Below are 21,770 nucleotides of genomic sequence, written 5' to 3'. Positions count from 1 at the left end.
CTGTCAAGCCCATATCACTGTGGCCTGAGGCGTCTTTCCTTAACCCTTTGAAACATGAGCAAATCGGCTGTATTTCTTTCAAAAACATGGGAAGAAGACGATAAGAAACTTAACAAGAAATTGCCCAAAAATTAGTAAGACATTTGTAAAAAGTTACATGAAAAAAAAGGAAGGAAAAAGAAAATAATAATAAAAAAAACAAATAATAAAATTGAAATTAAGAGAACAAACAGACAAAAATGTCCTCAAGAAAGAGGTAAACATTAATTTAAAAAAAAAAAAATTCTGCAACATAATTTTGTATTTTTAACCATAAGAACTGTAGTTTTTCTGGACATTTTCTCCTTTTTGTGAATATCTAATATTCCCCTCCAGCTAATTTTCAGGTCATTTTATTGTCACCTTTTACTTTTTTAACTGATGTTGCTATAGGTTTTAAAGGGTTAAAATGCATCAAAAAAAAGAGGACAAGTTAGTGTTAGAACATTAAGTGAGCATGCAGTATTGAACAGAACCAGTGTATGCACAAACGTTACTGATGCACACATTAAAACACTTTATATTAAATGTTGTGTTTCAGTTACCCCAGAAGTTGGAGCTGGGACGATGTTACGATAGAAATGTGGCTGTAGATGTCACACCCAAACGAATCGCATTCCAGTAGAACAAGCCAGAAAATCAGCAACGTGTTGGCATGTTGGCAGCCATACCGGTTCCAGCCAGGTAAACCGTTGCTGGTAATACCAGTTGATAAGAACATGTGAACAGATAGAAGTTGGACAGTGCTGTGTGTATGACTCTTTTAATGCAGCATAAATAAGACAGAAGTATTATTAACCAGTATATTACTACAGCTTTCATTTATGCAGATGCTTGGAGCAACCGTCTTGGATTTTGAGGTCGGGGTTGAGGATGTTCCTCCAGTTTCCAAGTCTGAAATCTGACTGCAGGCGACATTCCAGTTGAAAATTCAGACTGGGAACTCGGAAATACAGACTTCCTGGTACATATGGACCGCACTATAAGGTATGCATTCTTATTTTTACTTGTTCCATCCATCCACACATCTATCTGGGCACAAGTTTATGTATTCATACATCTGAAGCAAGATATTTCAATAGCTACTTCCCCCAAGGCTTTTTTTCCCAATGCTTTACGTCAAAGTTTCCCCCCAACCAACCATGACAGTGTATTGCAAAAACAGATTACTTTCATGAGAATTTATCACAGGCATTCATGGATTCATTTAAGATTATTTTTGGGTTTTTTTTGCCTTTATCACATAGGACAATTTAAGTGTGAAAGGGGGATAGAGAGGGGATGACATAGATGACATAGATAGAAAGGTACTATAATTACTGCACAAATCGAAATTTTGGCTTGATGATGGCACTGGATGTCAAGGGGTCACCAAGCGCAAAAAGGCTATTAATGCATAGCTTTCACCAAAAGCTGTTGAGGCATTCCACTATGGCAATAGAGGAAATATTAGCAGATCAATCGGGAGATTTCATCCTCTGGAGACCTTGAATTTCTGCAAAAAACTGAATGACAATCTATCCAGTTGTTGAGACATATCAGTTCGGACCAAAGTTTAAACTGACTGACATTGCCATCCCTGGAGCTTCTAGTGTAGGCAGTAAAAACTGCATGTTGTTTGTGTCATCCAACACTTGTATACGGAGGGTTGTTTAATGCAGCCCCAAGGGGTACTTGTGGGCTTCAGACCAGTCTGCCTGTTTTTGTTTAGGCATAAAAAGTCGGGCAGTACTGATCAAAGTTTCATGAAGGGGAATGATAATCTATCTTTTATATGTGCAATATTTTAAGGACCTGCCTTTCTGCTGAAGCTCTTTAGGTACATGATGATGTAATAATTTTTAAGCCAGCACAGTTTGAGCACAGTGATTGGCCATAAGAGCTCTCACTGAAAAGCTCAACCACGTTGCAATAGCTTTACAAGTAAGGAAAACTGGGTTGTACAGTGAGTATATGCCTCTGTTACAGGTTTACTAACATTTATCAACGGACCGTCATGGGGATCTGTGTCCAATAGAAAATGTGCCTTTTTGCTTATTCTAGCAATTTCTGCAATCATTGCAAATTGCAATTATTAATGAGGGCTCTGCCTTGACTAATGGTGACACTACAATGCCTGTTTACCTTTCTATTCATCATTTCCATACTCCTGAATGATACAGAGTTGATTTTCTCCGGAAGGGAATAAGAGCTAGCATTGGATCCTGCATTTTTATGATGTCATTGATCATGCTAAGGGGGTGACACTTGTATCTACCAATGAACCCAATGAAAACACACAAAAAAAAAAACCTGAGGAAGGTTTGACATATTTTCAATACATTTTTATTGGTTTGCTTATTGTAACATAATGTTTTATCAGAATCAGAAATACTTTATTGATCCCTGGTGGGAATGGGCATTTGTTACAGTCACTCTGATGTAAAACATAAAGAATTATGAGAAAGAAGATATAATAAGTGTGAAAATGTTGGTGTTTTTGCCTTTAATTGAAAGGACAGCACAAGTGTGACATGCAGCAAAGGGCCGAGGCCGTAATCGAACCAACGGATGCTTTGCCGAGGACATAGCGTCTATACATGGGGTGCCCGCTCTATCCACTGATCCACCAGGCACCCCATACTATAATATTTACCTAGTATGTAAAATATTGAGAATATAAAATATGTATAATAGTGAATCAAAAAAAATAGAAATATATAATATTTGCATATTTTGAAATTTATTTTAAGGTAGGGAAAAAATGTCTAAAAATGTATATATTTATTTTTCTATTATTTATTATGTCGTCTATATATATAATTATCATAATTGTATTTGTCACAGAATTGTTGCATACTATTTTTTAGCACATTTTTTCTGGCTAATTTCCCTTTCTTAACAGTTTTCTTTGGCTTATTCTCAGGTAATTTTTTGAACTTTCTACAAATCTCTTGACAATTTTTGGGTCATTTTTTTCTTCAGTTGCTCCTTGCCATCTCCCCTTGTTTTTGAAAGAAATCAAACCAATTGATCAAACCAAAATGAGTTGTAACAGATAATTTTGTAAACTATTTCTGTGATTGAATCTTTGTTTGCAAAAGAGCATAAAAAGACACGAAGCCCATGTAATTTATACCATGTCTTCTTTAAAAAAAAACTGAATATTTACCGTGGTATTCATTGATTAAAAGATATTTTTCTAACCTTCTTTCCCACCTTAATAGCCAATTAAATTAGTGTCATATTGAGGGGTTATCCGCTTTTCAGTATGATGTCAGTAATAAAAATCTTGCTTCCCGATTACATCAAATGATTCGGCAATCGTTTAAATATTTACAACCATAAATCACATTTTATAATCGACGTAATGCTCACGGCTTTAGTTGTAGGTGTATATGATAGGCTGCAATGCTGCCAGCTGAAGGGAAACCATTGCAAGCATTTTCAGTGCACGTCCTAAAGCTCTACAGCAGGGCGATTTTGCGCGTTCCCGTGACTCGCCATAGAAAACAAAGCTGAACGTCTTCCATAACAGCTAGGGGTGCAGACTTGAGGAATATCCGAATTTATTCTGGATACATCATGCTGAATATGGATTTACAGTGGGTGTAGCAACGTTGGAGACCGAGCCTTCTCGGCTGGGGTGACGGCAGGACATTAGCAAAGCCGACGAAAATAACATCAGTGTTTTTTTTCTCGGGGTGCTTTGTCTTGTCCACCTAACGTTAGCAAACCATCATTCCCATTTCAATCGCAAGATATTCAGCTAGTGACTACTAGCTGCCGCCGGGATGTATCATCATGTTGTCACCTAAAAGTAACTGCTAGGACGTTGGATTGTGAAGGATAAGCAGAAAACCTCTCCGAGGTCCCATCGGGTTGTCACCGGGACCTGAATCTGTCTTAGCCACAGTCGCGGAACCCACTGTTTTCGGCGATATGGCGGAGCAGGGCTACTCATCTTGGTGAGTGCGCACAGGCATCGCGCTACCGATTAGTAGTAGCTACCTAACGTTAGCCGCTGCTACTGCTAAGCCCGATTCATATAGGTCACTGTACCAATGAATTATATTTCTGACAATTCACAGAAACACTTGGCTCTTCACGCAGATTCCCTCACATATATTCATCACCGCCTATAAAGCAAAATGTCACTCATCCATTTTTCTTTACCCCTGCAGCTCTGATATTGCTAACAGTTAACTTGAACGGGCTGGTTAGCTAGTAGCGGCTAATCAGCTCCTCCAGCTGACGCTATGCTAACGCTATTCAACTCCAATGGTGCTATTGTGAGCGATTGCTAAAGAGCTAGCTGCCTTAGCTAACGGCTTGATAAGCTCGTTTGGTTAGCCAGTTGGTGAATGACTCGTTCGCTCACATGTCAGAAAATGTGTTATTTTGCACAACAACCAAAACGTTGCATGACAGTGTCAAGCAGATTATTGAGCGTTACCCGAGCCAACAAATTAGCTGATTAGATGGTTTCTAATCGTTCAGCATTCGTCGTCGACCTGCTGCACACAATAACAAAGCTTCTGCCGTACAGCTAAGCTAGCTCACTGGCTTCGCAGTCATGTCCCAAAATGCCAGTTTCAGGGTGAGCTTGGCATTGTGACACACGACAGGTTGCCACAAAACCACACTTGCAGAATTGTTAGGTAAATGTAAACTTGAAGCTATGACGGCCTTATAGTAGGATTTAAGTGCTTGGCGAAGACTAGATTAAACGAAGCCAGGCAGAGATGATGTGATCACTCAAATGCGTTGTCCCCATGAATGAAAATGACCTGACTTTGTTGAGGCCTAGCCTATTAATGTAAGCTAAATTGTATCTGTTTATCCCAGCAACATGTGTTGAATGTTTGTTATGATAATTTCCAAAGCAGAGTGTTCTTGTTTATAAATGGTACAAAACTAGTTATTTCATTAGCAGACTAGTTTCATTGAATCGTGGAGGTACACACACATTCTGCGTTTTGATCTTATCTATTTGTCTAACTCTTATTTAATGTAACCTTTTTTTTTTTTTTTTTTTTTTTTTAGATTTGTAAAAGCGAGTCATTATAGTCTTCTCACAGTTGCATGACTTTTATCAGTTCAGTTAATCAAAGCCTGTTTAGCTAGTTGGATAACTGTAAACACCATGGCTGTTAAACATTCATTTGACCACAAGCTTTGTATCATTGTAGTATTCATAAACATCCTGCCGTACAACTGTACAGTTAGAAAATTGCTTACGGGGAGAGAAGTGCAACCAGTACTGAATTTCCACTGTGTTGTATAATTTGGCCACATTGGCTCAGACTATTCACATTGTTTATTCTCCATCTCATTCATGTGGCATATTAATTCAGATGTTCAGATGATAGCTTACCTGCACCTTGTAAGGTTAGGGTAATAACATCAGTTTTTACAATCAATATTCAAACTGCATTTCCTCATAAAGTTATTACAAAGTGACAGCCATTTTTTGGGCTATCCCATCCCCCTTTTCTACTTTAACATTTTGTAAGCAATGTTTGAGTAAAGTGGATTTTTGAGTGGCTTGAAGTATTAGGAAATACTATAGGTGACTTCCTATCAGACACTGGAAAATGTTAACTAGTGATTTGGTTTATAACCAATGACAGTTGATCAAAGTCCTGTTTTACATGTTTTTGTTTGTTCAGGATTAAGTAAGAAATGAAAGGCTTTTTCCCAAAACAGGTTGACTGTTTTGATATTTTCAAATTTTCATTGCAAAAGTTTGCATCAAATACTTTTTAACAGTAATGGATTGTGAAAGACATTTTCTTATGTTTAGAGGACAAACACAATTTACACATGTGGTCTGTACTAGGATACATTATCTAAATGACAACACCCAAGCCACAGGTCTGCATTTACACTTCGTATTAATAAGTGTTGTCATTATCTTTATTCTGCCAGTATTGTCACTTGATCTCAGTATACAAATTAGTTTGGCAGGGTTGGAGGACTTGTCAACAAGCATGCCATACATGAAGCAAAGCTATTAACAGTTGTCATTCATTTTTAAATCATTTTTTTTGTGAGGGGAGACTTTCAAGACACTTCTAATACTTGTAGTCCCTGGCTTGCTTAAGATAGGAAGAGGCAGACTAGATGATCTTTAAACTTGCTCAGAGGATTTTTTTCCTTACGAATAGGATCATGCTGCGCAGATTGCATTCACACCTGGCTGAAATCTGATCACATGGCACCTGACCACCTCCAGATGTGTTCATATTATTGCATACTGCTCACATTGCTTTTAAAACGGGTGATGTTTTGTGTTTTTTCAAATAGTAGACTGAAATACAGATTACATGCAGGTTGAAATGGTGTCTAAAATGCAAATTGTTTTGACTTGTTAAGTTAAACCTAGCACAAGGGAAATAACTTTATCAATATGAAAAAAACTGAAATGCACCTTCCAGCAGCTTTAAAATAGTCTTTTATGCATGTTTTAGTAGCTCCCGGTCTTTGTGTTAAGCCAGGCCAAACATGTCTTGGACCATTCTATTTATTGAGCACATTGCAGTGGGCTACATGTTATACCAACAGCCATCTTTTCATCATTTTCTCAGTTTGTATGTTTCTTTAATTGTTGGTTTCTCTTTAAAATCACACAACCTTCACAACAAAAAGAAATCCTGTCAGAATAGGGCTTGAGCAAGCAGTTGCTTGTGTTAATGTGCAAGTTAAGCAGAAATACATTATTAAGGACAGTGACAAGCTATTGTGTGAGAAATGTCCTAAATGCCTGTCACTGAAGAACGTCAGAGAAGTAAATTTAAGCTTGTATATTCATGCTGGCAAAACTTTTGCTTTGCAACCAAAGTTGTAGGTTACCTTTGCTCATACCAGTGCGGTGTGCAAAGACTCAGGCAGCCATTCAGGGGGCAGGTTCATAAAAACTATTTAGATTCAGCTAAATCTGTGTGTAGATAACTATACATACTCCTTCTTCTAGTCGAGCATATGTGCACCTGATCGCGTTTTTTTAATCTCAGTCATAATGGAACCGGGCACACATGCACCAGCCTCATTTCCATCCCCACAGTCAGCCATTAATTGATACAGAAATGCCCTTAAACATGTTTGTTTATCGATACTTGTGCCTGCTTCACCGCTCATTAGACCGGTCAATGAGAAATACGGCAAAGAAAGTGCACTGACTATGTCGCATCGGTTAGGCTCTCCCAGTGGTGCCAGAACAGCTGTCAGTACGCACGGCTGTGGCTATTTGTAGCACCACTAATTCATCATATTTCAGTAAACCATCAGTGCGGTAAAATCTCAATCATCATTACTATTAAACGTCAGAAAGATGATCAGTGATTCATTCATAAAGCTCAACAGACTTAACCAGGTGCTTCACAATTCAGGATAAAATTAAACAATCACTAAAAGTGAGATGGTGGCTCAAATGTAAACAGAAAGAATAATGAAATTTATCACTCATAAATAATTTAAAATGAAGTTTATGAATGCACCTTTGACTGACATTTTACAGAACGCTGTGCAGCCTGCAAAAATAATAACACAATCAGAGAAATTGGCAAATAACCTAAAAACAAAGTTACCTGTCTCTCAACTCATAGTCAGTCTCTTTATCATTTCACCTGCAGCTCTCGCTCAGCAAAAACTGTGTGTATGCCTCGTCTAAAGTCTGGGTGAGGTGTGCACATTCTCAGCACACATTCTTCCTTTCTAAGTACAACTTTATGTGTAGGAAAAGACGTATGCATGTTTGTTTGTTTTTGGAAAACATGTACATCTGGCCCCTGGTAAAATAACTCCCCAGCCTTGTACGTTACTCGTCAACATACAGTCATTTGCAATTTAACAACAATGTCACATGACTGTTTGCCTTTTTACGTATATCCTGTAATTTGAACTTCTTTTAGGTCACATAAAGGTGTGACTGAGTATGTGTTTTCAACACTGTTGGAGCTGTAGAACGGAGCTGAAAATGTTCAAATTACATCATTATCTCCATCTGCATGCAGAAGTGTAAAATACTTGAAACATTTCAGCATTGGGTTATAAATGCTGCTGAGAAACATTAATTTTGTTGTTCCTCATTAATATGAGTGGCATTATCATCTACAGTGACTTTATGACTGATGTATTTTCATGTACATTACCTGGTCAATAGATATTTTTACTTCAGACTTTTGCAAGATAAAATAACTTAAAGTTACATAAGATCCTCTGCTTTATTTTTTTTGTATTGCAAATATAAAGATAGCAGTTCAATCAGGCGTATCCAGTATCAGAAACCAGGCAACCCTCAGCAAACATAAGTCATTTGGAAATGTTACTTATGCCAGTATTTTATTTTATTTAATTTTATTTTACTTTTTTTTACTCGGCCATTATCACATATTGAGTCATTAAACACAATGTCATGCTCCCATTACCTTCTGATCTGATATATTTTGAAGAAAATGCAAGGATAAAAAATATTATGGAAAAGTTTTGTCCATGAAAATGTGTGGGGACCCTGAACCTCTCACATAATAATCTCCGTTACAAGGAAAACTACTATGAATTTTGATACTGACACCATTGCAGTAAGCAACCACAGGCATACTGTGATTCACTGTATTAGTGGTATTTGACTAAGGCAGGTGTTAAAATACACAGACTTCTAATGGCATTGTGTTTACAGACATTTGGTTTGGATGCTGTGCTTGGCAGCATTTGCACATTCTGTTTGCACAATTAGTTTTATGACTACAAATAACTGCCTGGATAAATTGCTAATAAGTAAACCCCAGCACGTCCTGGTTTAGCCTTTTGGTGACCAACTGGCAAGTACAGTTTTGAAGGTGTGTTGTTTGAATGCTTGCAAGTCGTAGTTTGATGCCACTTTGAACAGTGTTCACAGCAGCAGGTAACCCAGTGCAGCTTGCTTGAGCTTTGACCGTCATTACATGGCTGTGTGTTGCCATCACACTGGTAGGCTACATCTATTTGTCAGTAGAGGAGTTTTCTCTTGGTTTCACTTCTCTCATTTTCAGTTTTGCAGCTTTTCAAACGCATGCTGTGTAAAGTCCAGTCTTTTCAACCGTAATGGTTTCGGTGAAATTTTGAAAGTGGTGCTTCCTGAGCTGCACACAGTGATATACAGTTAGACATATTAGGTAAGAGCAGACCTACGCAGGTCTCATATAGTATCTAATTTTACCTGTCTGTCAAGGAAAATGTCAAATGCTTTATGTCACTTCTCTCTGTATTTGTATCTGGACCACATAAATCAGTTGTTGCACTTGTTGATGCCATCATGTAAAAGCTTTTAATCTGCTAATCAGGAGTAAAACTAGAAATGTTATGTTTTGTTGCCATTTTCTATCACCATGAGACTCAGCATAGAGATTACAAAATATTCGCCTCCACTCTGTCATTTTCTTTAATAACTTAAGATGTTTTTGTTTTTTCCCAGTTGTTATGTGCCTTTTCTTTGGTTAAGCATCTCAGTTAAATGCTTTGGTGAACAGCCTAAGGGTCCAGTCTATGTTATTTTGTAAGGCTGGCTGGTAAGAGTGGGATTATATGGAAAAATGATATTGACTTATATCGATTGCAGATCAATGTAAGTGCCCACAACTAGGTTCCCTTTTTACTCAGACATGGCACTATAGGGCTGCTACGAAGCCTCTTCTCTACGCCACCTTTACATTTCTATACAGAAACAAACTGTAAACAAACAGCTCCAGTGAGTGATTTTAGATAGCATACCGGAGCAAAAAAAGGCATGACGTGCATGAGGTGTAACACAACAGCGTTTCCCTTTAGAGTGACATTCAACATACCCATCAGCAGCGCTTCTGAACAATAATAATGGCATAACATGGCAATAACAATCATTTACCATCTCTCTTACATGGCGGCTGATCTTGTCCTCTGCTTGGAGGGTAATGAGCTCATTGTTTTATGCGGACATTTCAGATTGCTGTTCTTCTTTACGGTAGCTGCTTACTGCTGCCAGCTGCTTAAAACACTTCCTGTAGTGGGTTGCACACATAACACAGTCAAAACGTCACAACCTGCCCACTGCCTACACTGCTGTGTGTAAATTCCAGATTGAACCCACCAGCAACCACATCTGTTGAACTGAAAGTCTGAAATTTTGCTTGCCAGCATGAGTGGTGTTTCCCACACATACTGAAAGTCATTCCTGTCGACAGTGATAAAGATTAATTGTGCAATATGTCAAAAATAATGATGAATACCCCAAAAAAAGCCAGCAATGTTATTTTTACATGACATGTGACTTACATGATTGTCTATTGTTTAATTGTTGTCTAATTGTTTATCTGGTAATTGATCAGTTGGTTGCTTTAGCACATATGTGTCACAGTTAATTCTTTAGATTGTGTGGAGGATTGATGTGTAGGTGGTGCTGTATGTGGACAAAGTTCATAGCTCATAGCAATCTCTAATAATGGTGCATGTTGCCATATTTGTACTACCTGCTAAAGTCATTGCTGCAGCTTGAAAAGTTTTAAATGATTGTAGAAGCTTATGGGTCTTACATTTGGTGCATAAGATATTGTGTTGTACATTATGTTTGAAATCGTGATCTTATGTACTGGTAAAATTAAGCAGAGGTTTTAGTGGACGTGCCAATATTTGCCTTCAGCAACAGCTGATTGTCTTTCTCTGGAGTCCCATAAGTCAGCACTATTGTAGACACTGGAAGGTTTAGAGAGATTTGTAGTTTTGACTTGATGGTTAGTTGTTCCTAGGTGCTCCCTGCCATTAGTCGTCACCCACTTTTACCTCAGACTGCATACTGATGACATGGTGTTGTCTCCATGATCTCTGTAGTTGCCTGCTGTTGTGCATAACTAGCAATTTATGAGATTAGTGTAGGATATTGCCCAGAAAGTATTATAACACTGAAAATATAAATGTTTTTCAAAAAAGTTATCCTAAACATTGCTTTTAAAATTTAAATGAGACAATGGCTGCAGCTCCTTAACGGCAACATCCACTTAGTAGTAGTCCAAAAGTATCTTTTTCTTTCTCTTTGGCCTTTTTATTAATGGATTAAAGAAAACTCATTTGAAAGGAAACATGGTTATTAAGATCTAATCCTGAAACCCTGTTATGAAGAATATCCACAGAACAATCTTGCTTGCTTGCCTTTTATAGACACTGTTCATTCAACTCATCATTCACACAACTCACAAAGCAGTGATGTTGAAAATGTTGACTTCTGCACATTTAAAATATGCCTTTTTACATACGTAGAAGTGATATCTAGTGTAAAGAAATGTCTGTAGTCTTTTGCAACAAGAATCTGTGGTACACCGTAGAGTGCAAGCGACAGCCCTGTCCCATACTCACCTTATATCATCTGTTAGGAAAGCTTTGAACTTTGTAGACACAAGTAATGCTGCTGTGTTCTTAACTCAGAGCACACTAAGAACAGTGTCCTTAAAACGTCGTACTGCAGGGCATCCTTGTGCTTCTGCGCTAAGGATGGACGATATAATCGTAACACCACAGATAAACTTAGCTTGGGACATCACATGCTCTCTACGTCAATCTTGTCTGCCAATTTCCACGTTGTAATGTTATCAGCACTCATTCAATCAAAGAAGAAATACCACAGAAGGGTGTAAACAGACCAGAGCAGCAATGCGGGAGAGGTGTACTTATTTTCATTGGGGCAAAAAAGGTCACTGTTAATCACAAATTACATTCTTGTTCCTGAAGGATGTAACCCATTACTGCTATAATTGGATGAGAAAGTGGAGGCAGATAAATGTTTTAGTCTCCCTCCACAAAATAATGTATTTCTTTTCTGTTTATGTCCCCTAAAATGTCTGACCTTGACCATACTGGGTAAAGTTTGTTGTGATTCAAAATTTGTGTTTCTATTGTACCCAGAGAAAGCTCTAATAGGTACTTCACTAAGTCAAAAGCCAATTAACAAATCGACAGGGGGCTGGACTTGGACATAAAACTGGCAAAGAAACTTGAAACCTCCAGCGCAGAGCAGACTTGTCAGTGCAGAGAGCAGTGTCGGCATTAGCATAGTGAACGTTATGACAGCAAACATGTCAGAGTGTAGTTCTTAGAAGTAAACCAGACCCTGCAGCTGCCTTCCACTATCTAGCAAAAACCCAATTCTAACAGATATTATTGTATGTTTCAGAAAAGGTAATGTTGTATCAGACACTACAAGTTAAAAGCTAGCAGGCTAACGAACAGCACAAACAAATAAAAGATGCTAACTACACTTATCATTCTGATACATCTGCAAGTCGCCAACTTTGGTGCACAACAGACTTTTGTACGACTGAATCTTTTCGATGTTTCCTCTAAGGGTCCGTGTAGCATTTTTCTGAGTGGTGGCTTCAGCCACTCTGAGCCGAGAGGTGCTGGTGTCTTCTCTGTCGGTTTTTTAGTTACTGTCTACTAGAACTGTAGGACATATCACTCAGTCACCGCAAAGACAGAAAAGCCCATTTGCGGGAGCAGATTGGCCGCCAACTGAATGTTGCCGGTGAGTGTTGTGCTGTTATCACCGTAAGCATTTTTGTAGTCAGCCCTCTGTTAATGTAGTGCTCTTAGTCACCTAGAGATCGTTTATGTTATTGTTGTCAAAGAAACAAAACCCACATGTAACAGGTCATTTTAAAAAGTGCTGGGAGTGTTTTTTTTATGATGTGCTGGGATGAAGCTTATCTTATTGCCAGTAGCACTTTTGAAAGCGGAAAGCAAAACCTACCGCAAGCAGCTTTGGTGTGTGGGGTGGAGGCCAGACCCAGGATTTCTAAATTAGGGAGAAAGAGTAGATATGCCTCTAGTACCCTTTTCAGTGTATTTTTAACTATTATATGGGACAACCATATTAAACAAATTATTACTGTAATGTACTTTTAACACGTCTGAAGGGGACTTTCATGCCCAATTAAAGGTCCAAAGACAACTTCACACACTGGCTAGTGTAAGCTGGATTGAATAACGGTGCAAGTAAAGTTAATATATATCCTATGGGGCTCAATTTTTTTTGTTTGTGTAATCTTTCTCCACACGTATAATCTGGAGAGACCTGAATGCGATATTATTTTAAATATCCATGCCTCACAGGGGCAGTATTTGTTAAAGTCTTCATTGTGGCCTTTTGACCTGGCCCTTAGTGGTCAAGTCATGCATGCAACTGGCTTGACGGAGGACGGTATTGGAATTGTGTTATTGAAAACCTAGTCTGTCAGTGAACAAGGACGTCTTATGGCACTTTGGGCTGCCATCCAGCCCTCAACAGTCCGGGATTGTATTTTGTTTTTAAATGTTCCATTCATCTATCTCACCCATGTTCTACAGGCTTCTGTGCGCAGAATTCAGACGAACCAGTTCGGTACTAGAATATGAATTAGGTCTGTGGTAGATTAAACTAGCTGTCTATCTGCTCACTGTGTTGACAGTGAGGCAGTGACATCATTAGTGTCTCTGTGTAGAAGAACAAGGTCAGTTTCTTAATCACTTTCTTAATGCTTGAGGCCAAACTGTTGGCAGGACATTTAACCTGTTTAGTCCAAAACGTACAAAAAAGAAGTAGTTTCCTGAATAGGGTGTCATATTTGGTCCGGCTTTATTGTTGGACGTTTATTATGATCAAAATCTTGGGTCAAGTATTCATCCCCTTTGTAATCTGACCAATCTGTAAAGATGACGCCTGCTGAGTGTGTTTTTCGGTCATTAAATAGAAGCCTGCTTTTGACAAACAAGACCGGGGCAAAGCTACATGATGCAGTATTGTCACGGTGTCCTGTTTCCACAGTGAACTACATGTTACCCCTCCCATCTAGACACCCTGTAGTCATTCCTGTACTACTGAATGAATGAAAGAGACAGGAGATTTTTTGCCTATTTTCCTCAGCATCACAATGAAACTGAGTGCACTGAGTGTTTCTATGCAAGGGCTGTCGTCTTAGTCAGTACTTGGAAGAAAATTAGTTATGCAGCACAGCGATACTCAGAACTGCAATAATATTCAACTGCATGCCAGCAGAATATTTCTACACAGAAATAGTGCTTTCTTTAGTACCTTGCATGTAGATGTTATCCAAATGAATAAACCTTTACGAGCCCCGTATTTACTATGATCATCTTTATCCTCCATGTTCATGCTCCATAGCCAGGGTTTTCTATGTGGTTATTATATCTGTCATTGTGTAAGTATTTTGTGGATATTTATTTTACCTGCAACAGTGACTACGGTTACATGCACACCAGCATTCCCCTATAATTCAGAGTAATACAGTACTCTGAATTTGATGTGGGTCATATAAACAGCATATTCTGTTTTAATATTCCCAATCAGGCCTTTTTCTGAATCCAGGATTTGCCAGTATTATTTGGGTTATAGGAGCAGTATTTGGGCATTTTTACAGCCAATTCAAAATATGGCCTCAACCGGGGGTTTTCACTGCAGTTCATGACACGTGGCTTCCTGTCTGTTTATGGGCAGTTTTCTACATTGTCATTAATTCGTTGTATGGAAAGCAACTTGCCAACAGTTTGAAAAGCTAGGGGGTAGAGATGCATGCAAGAGAAAACCCAAAATTTCTGGTCAGATTAAGAAACACACCTGCCTTTAAACTTTAGACTAAGACTTAGATATCAACAGTTATTTGATATGCGCAACTATCGCAGCACCAGCCTTTTCAAAAACCGCACATTAGGCACGTTAATCAGTGTATGGCTGCAAGTAAATGGAGGTGTTTGTAGAATTTTCATTTTTATTGGACATGTAAACAGGAATATTGTCTACAGCTTAGTAGGAATATTGTCTTTTTTGGAATAAAGGCAAAAACTGGACTATTTTGTGCATGTAAACGTAATCAATGATGTGGTAGACTTGTCTTATAAATGTCAATGTTTTATTTTGTTTGTTTGTTTCACCATATATGATTCCTTTGGGTTTTGCTGTCATTGCCCACACAAGCTGAAATGCAGCCTGCATGACACAGTATGTTGCAGAGGAAAATCATTTATATTCACTGTGTGCTGCTTCACTATATCCAAGTAAGGACTGAGTTTCTGGCTACAGTTGTAGTAGAGTGGGAGACGTTGTTGCCTTGAAAAGATGACCCAGAGCTCACTAAATCAAACTTTAATAAAAAAGAAATGCCAGAGTGCAGTGGAGGGAAAAATAGCAGAAACAGAGACTGTTACAGATGTTGATTCAATTCAACTCATTTTTTTTAACAATATCTTGTAGTGTAACAAATATCCTGCTAAGTGTCATTCGGTCAGTTGACGGGGGTCATCTGTCGTTCCTTCTTGCTAATGTGGTTTTCCTGTGTGAAGGATCTGTCATCATGACTTATAAGACTGCACCCTCTGTAGCTTTTTTTCTCCTTGTCTTTAGTATTCTCAATATAATGTATACTCAATAATATAAATAAAATTTACAAATGCAGCCCAACTAACACTGGATCTTTGAGGCCAATATGGATATGAGAGTAACATATCTGATACGGATCCCTTAAATTAGTGGGAGTTTGTGCAGCCGAAACATAAACTGCTGTATTAGGGCTGAGGACAGACTATGCAGGCTAATTATGACACTATTTAGTAACTACTGCCTCCCATAGACCAAATTTTGCATGCGAAGGTGGAGCTGTGGAGCTGACTCATTGATGCTTAAGATGCCCTGCATACAGCCTGTCACTCAAAGCAGCCTCGCTTTTAATTCTGTGTAACTTATGCTTTAATAAAATGTAAACAGGTGTTTTACATAGAATTCATCCCTATAAAGTTAACATGAAGGGTAAAATTGGCTATTGATATTAAAAAACATTTTTCATACCAAAACAAACATGTTTAATATTTCTATAAAGTGCAAACTGCAGTTTTTGGCACCTCCACATTGGTGTCATTTTCTAGACCTGGAGGTTGCCACTTGCTTCAAATATATTTTTGGCATAAGTATACTGTGATGTCTTGTTACTCATTGGCTGACATATCCACCTACATATCTGCAAGCTATTTTTGGCCGATAAAGTGGTCTAACCATGGATGTACAAAGAGAATTATATACAGCGTTGGAGGCAGGGCCCCGGTCATGCCTGTGAATGTTGCTGAGTGGCGCATGATGCCAAAAACTTAAAATTTCGGTGTGTAAAATGATCTGGCTTTTCTGCTCTGCTTTCACATCATTTAGTGTAAAGAGCAGGTGCAATAGAGACCTGTTCTGACAGACCAGCTAACTTCCAGTGTAGCCCTCTGCAATCTTTAATGGGGATAAAGAAATTCAATCTTTCTGCTTTTCTACACTTGTTCTTGGAATGAATGTATCAAATCCTGAAAGTGAAACGAGTCATTTGCAGGGGTCGTAGTGCTAAAAAAAATAAATCCACTGCTTCACGGACATCTTTCAGAATGTAAGTCCATGGGAAAAAGTTATTTTGGGTCCTTTTGTGATGAGGCCTAGAAGGTGTAAGTCCATGGTTTGGCCTCTCTGTCAAATTGGCTTGAAAGTGTGATGGTTTCTGGGGGCTTGGGTCTAACTCACTAGTGCAATTTTGTATCACTAAAATGTGACACATTGCAGTGTTGCATTTTTCTGGCACTATAATAAATCCAGACACTCACATAGAATCACATTAAGCAGCAAAATAGGGACAATTTCAGACACAACCCATGATGTGTTTATACCACTGAAAAACCATACCGGTGTCATTGTTTGGTTGAATTGAGCTGATAAACTGGAAAAATAGATCTGCTGATAACTAATAGTTTTGAGTGGTAGATGTATTGGTGCCTGATGAAATTTGGGGGAGCTAAAGATAATGATAACATTATTAGGGGCCACTTTTTTTATTTTTTTTTATTTTTATAAACTTTTTAAAATTTTATTTTAAACTCCAGCCTACATTCCTCACCCCCAGCCAGAGAGTTTGACAGCAGACAGATAGGTCAGGATTGGGGTCAAATCTGCACTTCTCGACTGAAGGCAGCCACTTCACAGTGCCTTCCTTGTTTTTGCCCCAGAAAAAGACCTGCATTATAAGGTTGCATGTCAAGTCTATGCTATGTCAAGGCCCCAGGTCATTGATATAGCAACAACTTGGTACTTAGACACAGCACAAGTCTGCAAACTAGAGGCCTGGTTCCACATTTGTCTGAAATAAAAAAACGGTGCTGAAATTCTTGGATCACTTAGATGTTAAATGGTTATTATCTTACGACCTCTGGTTTCTGAGAGCCCACAAAATCTGTCTAACTGATTAACAGACTTAAAAATGAGATGGATAAGTAAAAATTTTAAGCTATATTAATTTGCCATCAACAAAGTACACTTTCTCTCCTGGACCAGAACTATGATGCCACCATCTTCGATCTGAAGTATTCGGATACTCTACTGAACAGCAACCCTCAGCAGAGGATTTGCATTATGATGTCCCTCATCAGCTCCTTTTTGTTTTGTCTAGTCTGTCTCACAAAACACAATAACATGTACAGATTGCAAGGGGCGGATGTAGGTCAAGAAGTATTTAGATTCTTATTCGTAGGCCTTATATCAGTAAGGTCTACTGATTATTTGCAATGAGTGGTATGTTGTATTTTGTAATGCTGTCGTTTTTTGTTTTGCTATGCTGGGTAGTATAGAGAAGACAGATCTTGCAAGAGTGAGTGTGAGCTGAGACCCCTTTCCTTTGTAGAGTTTCCAGTGTGCCTAGAACCACACTGATCATATTTGCTGTATTGATTTTCATAATCAATCACTTGTTTTTCCCCGGTTCTTTTTTTAACAACAAAATTTGCAATTCTTATTTGAATATCAAATTGTTTGGGTGTCCTTTTTTCATTGCTTTCTTGTGTGTAATTATGAAGCCCACTGATCTCAGGGGAACAGAATGTGTTCGAATCGGTGCAACACAGCAGCCGTTTCTTGTTGTGGTGTATTATTGGGTGACTCAAAATGTTTTCACATTGTGTTCAATGTTCTTGTGGATGGTCATCAAAATGAATTTTAGATTCTTCAGAGCTCATAATGTTGACTACAGGGATAATAGTCACTTAAGTTGAACAGTGCCAATCCAGTTCCCCTCTATATACACAGAGCACGGGTCAGTTTGTTGTTGTATAAAATGGATACAGTGCTCAGTAAATAAACACTTACTGTCATACACAGGGTTCCCACAGTGATGGGAAACCTGGAAAAATAGATTTATAGTTTTGGAAAAGTCATGGCATTGTGTTGGGTGTCATGAAATTGTCATAGTAATCTTCCCTAGATAACCTTGCACCTTGTGTAACGTAACGAAAAACTTATTTTCTTTAGCTGTTGATGTAACATTGCTCTAATGTTTGTCGATATGTTTTGTTTTGTTTACCATCACGGACGTTTCTTCCTTTTCTCCCCACGCTCATATGCCAGCCAGCTGAAATTGTGTTTGAATGGTTAGAAAAATGCAGAATGAGTAGGGCAAGAAAAAAAATATAATATGTAAAAGTCATGGAAAGATTTCAAATTTTTGTCCATAAAAATGCTTGCGAATCCTTCTGTATATATATATACTTCCTTATATAACAGAGATTCAAAGTTGTTTTGATAAAAATGCTACCACCAATCCGCAATTTTCAAAGTTCAGCATTTCAATGATTGACTGAAATTATAGTTGGCCTACTTGTCTCCATTTTTCTTATTTCACACAGAATGCTGGTAAAAAAAAAAAAAATCGAAAACTGTGCAACCATCATTTCAAACAGACGGTTTATGTCTATAAAGTGGGAAAGCAAACCTTATACAAAGAGGAAGGGATATCTGCACAATTTAGCACAGTTACACAATTGAAGGGTAGAATTTTCTACAGAGCTTTTAAAGCTCAGATTTTTGAAGTTAAAGTGGATGAGGACAGAATCAGGTCTTTCTTGACTCACTGTCTTTTCTAAATGTAGCCCCAGTTAATAACTTGCGTTAGGCTTTTTTTTAGAACTTTTCGCTGGTGTTCCACATTTGATTTGATTTATATTGCCTACTTACTCACTAATTATTATAAATTATAATGAGTGTTAAAAAGCATAAAGCAGCATGTATGTGACATATTAAATGAAAAACTACTAAGATCCTGTCCTAGTGTCCTGTATCGGGTTTCATGGGTGGTATTTATTTTCAGGTTCAGTTCTGGCTGAGAAAAAAAATAACATGCAGGTCCGATTGCAGGTGTTGGATGATAAATATGTCAAAATAAAATGATAATAATATAGGCTTAACTTAATGTTTTAACATTTTTGTCCTCTATGTAAGGCAAGAATATGAGAGCCGCTTCAGGTGTGTTACCAACAGGCACACTAACTGTGGAGATGTGCTGCTCAATATTAGAGAGTTAGCAAAAAATATTCTTTTAAATTGTACTTCCTGAATTACCTTTGTTTTTAAGTACGTTATCTTAGTTTTACATGTGTGTAATGTAAATGATAATGGATTTTGTGGTTTCAGATCAGGCCGCTAATTGGGTCAGGTTGCAGAATTGATTGGTCATATGTGTGGTTGGCAAGGTTATTGCACGTCGCTGTTCTAGTTTGGGAGCAGGTCCTTAAAATCAAACCTGTACTGCCCTGGAACATCACACAGGCGGACACTGTTGCAAATAATGTGTAGTCAGGTAATCATACCACGTTATTCTGCAATATTAACTAAAATAGTATGTCCTTTGGCTAACACCTTCACTATAACACTTGGAAAAGCATGAGGCGAAGTAAAACAGCAGTAGGACAGATTTTTCCCTTTAAAAAGTGATCAGAGAGGCCTATCAAACATAACATTACATCCTGAAACAAATGTAATTGATCTAAAAGATAACAGGAGGTCTGGACACATCAGACAGGGATTGAACTCAAACAACAGATATGTTTTCACTTACCTCAGCTTGTATTGAATCAGCAGTATGTTGGTCAAAAAGAGAACAATTGCGTTTTGGTAGAAAAATGCCAAAACGCACATAATGATAACCATCAGTATGAAATTGCAGTCAGCTGACTGGCAACTTGTAATATGCAAAAGATTCCAGTTCGGAGCAACAAAAGGAGGAAGCAGCAGTTTAACTGGGCCTGAAGACTCGGAGTCTTTTCACAATACCCTCTCCATGTTTTAAGGTTGATTTGCTTTCCTGCTGCTCCTGTGATGTTAAAGGAAGTGACAACTAGAAAGTATACAATCCATGTTGTTACAGTTAATCAATGTAATGTCAGTATGGAGACAGTTGTTATGGAAACTGTGTTTTTTTTGTTTAGCAGCAAAAACACTCTGTACTTTTTGTCTTCAGTTTTTCACTAAAGGTGATGTGGAAACTTTATTTTTACTGGTTTCATTGCATAACATTTGTGCTCAGAGTCTCAAGCTTGCATCTCTCTCTCTCTCTCTCTCTCTCTCTCTCTCTCTCTCTTTAGGGCGTACTCCCTAGTTGACTCCAGCCAGGTGTCCACCTTCCTCATCTCCATCCTTCTCATCGTCTATGGCAGCTTCAGGTGAGTGTCACTAAATAAATAATCACTTTAGCTGTCAAGAGTGACTTACAAAGCATGTTTTGTTTAGCTTAAAGTGTAATTTCTTAACTGCCAGATATTTCTCCAGATTCAGTCACAGGCCTATCATTGTTATGCCCCCCAGAACAAAAGCCTACATATGTTTTTTAGAGGCTTTTGCCCTGCAGAGTAAAGTAAAATTTTCTCATTTTGGGTCCTTTCCTTTTAAAGACCCTTAAGAAAATATGTTAGGTTTGGTTTGTTATGGTTATAATGTGTTTTAAATGGTAGATGTGTTTATTTACCATGCAGTTGATTTATGGACCTGTTCCTCAGGGATCAGTCTAGTAGAAATTAGGTTTGCATTTTTACACAGAACCAAACAAGGGCAGCATCATTCCACTGCAGGTTGTGATTTTAGACAGCACGCCGGTATCACGAAAACCAAAGAGGCATGATGTTTAACATAAGACTGTCTGCCTCTAGTGTGACATATGACATATTTGTTGGTAGCTATTTATGACAATGGCGTGACACGACAATGATTATCATTTAGTGTTTTAGTTATATGACGGCTGATCTTGTTCTCTGCTCGGAAGGTAAGGCGCACACCCGTCGCACCCATAATACCATCCTGCCAGCTGTCCCTTTTACAGAAACCACAATGCAGCACTGTTAGTACCAACATTGCCAGCTTAAAAGAGCAACAACTCTGTCCCCCCATTCTACAATAATACTTTTTTTACAGAACGGTGAGGTGGCATAGTGCAGTATTCCTGACTTGAACAGGCAGTGGAAAGACACTTGTGTAGCGGACTGCATTACCTGCCCACCGCCCCGCCAACATTTTTCCTTTTTTATCAATACTAGTTGGACAATGGATGCTACAATTATAAACTGAGTGTCTGCCTTACACAGCAGCAGAGCAGCAGGAGTCAGATTTAACTGAGGAGAGGAGGAGAGAGTGAGAAGAGTTGACCGACAAGATGATTGTGGAGGATCTGGTTTCAACGCGTAAAGCATAAGTGCCCATTTGGCAATATTTCGCATTCAACCCCAATGACTTTAATGAAAGAAGATGAGATGGTTACTTTGTGAAGATGTTTATGGTGTCCACTTCTTCATCTAACATCTTCCTGTGGCTGCTCCTGACTGTTTATTGCTGCCTGCAGTATTTCAAATTGATCCGCTGACAACAAATACTTTAAATATTGGCGTGTTTTGCAGATGTATTTTTAATGAACAAGCGG

At 38.3% G+C, this 21,770-nt stretch overlaps 1 protein-coding gene across 2 annotated transcripts in view; it reads left to right on the top strand.

Annotated features, from left to right (window-relative positions):
* The first annotated feature begins 778 nt into the window (after positions 1 to 778).
* The window catches only part of sppl3 (signal peptide peptidase 3), a 35,741-nt gene continuing 14,749 nt past the window's right edge, over positions 779 to 21,770 (top strand). The window contains exons 1-2 of one of the 2 annotated variants that reach the window (XM_042509753.1): positions 779 to 1,026; positions 20,446 to 20,523. In XM_042509753.1, coding sequence (XP_042365687.1) covers positions 1,010 to 1,026; positions 20,446 to 20,523 — 95 coding nt within the window. In that variant the 5' untranslated portion in view covers positions 779 to 1,009. Of the gene's footprint in view, positions 1,027 to 3,507; positions 3,987 to 20,445; positions 20,524 to 21,770 lie in introns of those variants that run through there. The other variant, XM_042509751.1, reaches the window with a different exon arrangement.

This window comes from Plectropomus leopardus, chromosome 20 (assembly GCF_008729295.1).
Source record: "Plectropomus leopardus isolate mb chromosome 20, YSFRI_Pleo_2.0, whole genome shotgun sequence".
NCBI lineage: Eukaryota > Metazoa > Chordata > Actinopteri > Perciformes > Serranidae > Plectropomus > Plectropomus leopardus.
The sequence above is the reverse complement of the archived record's forward strand: the minus strand, read 5'-3'. Positions and strand labels throughout refer to the sequence as shown.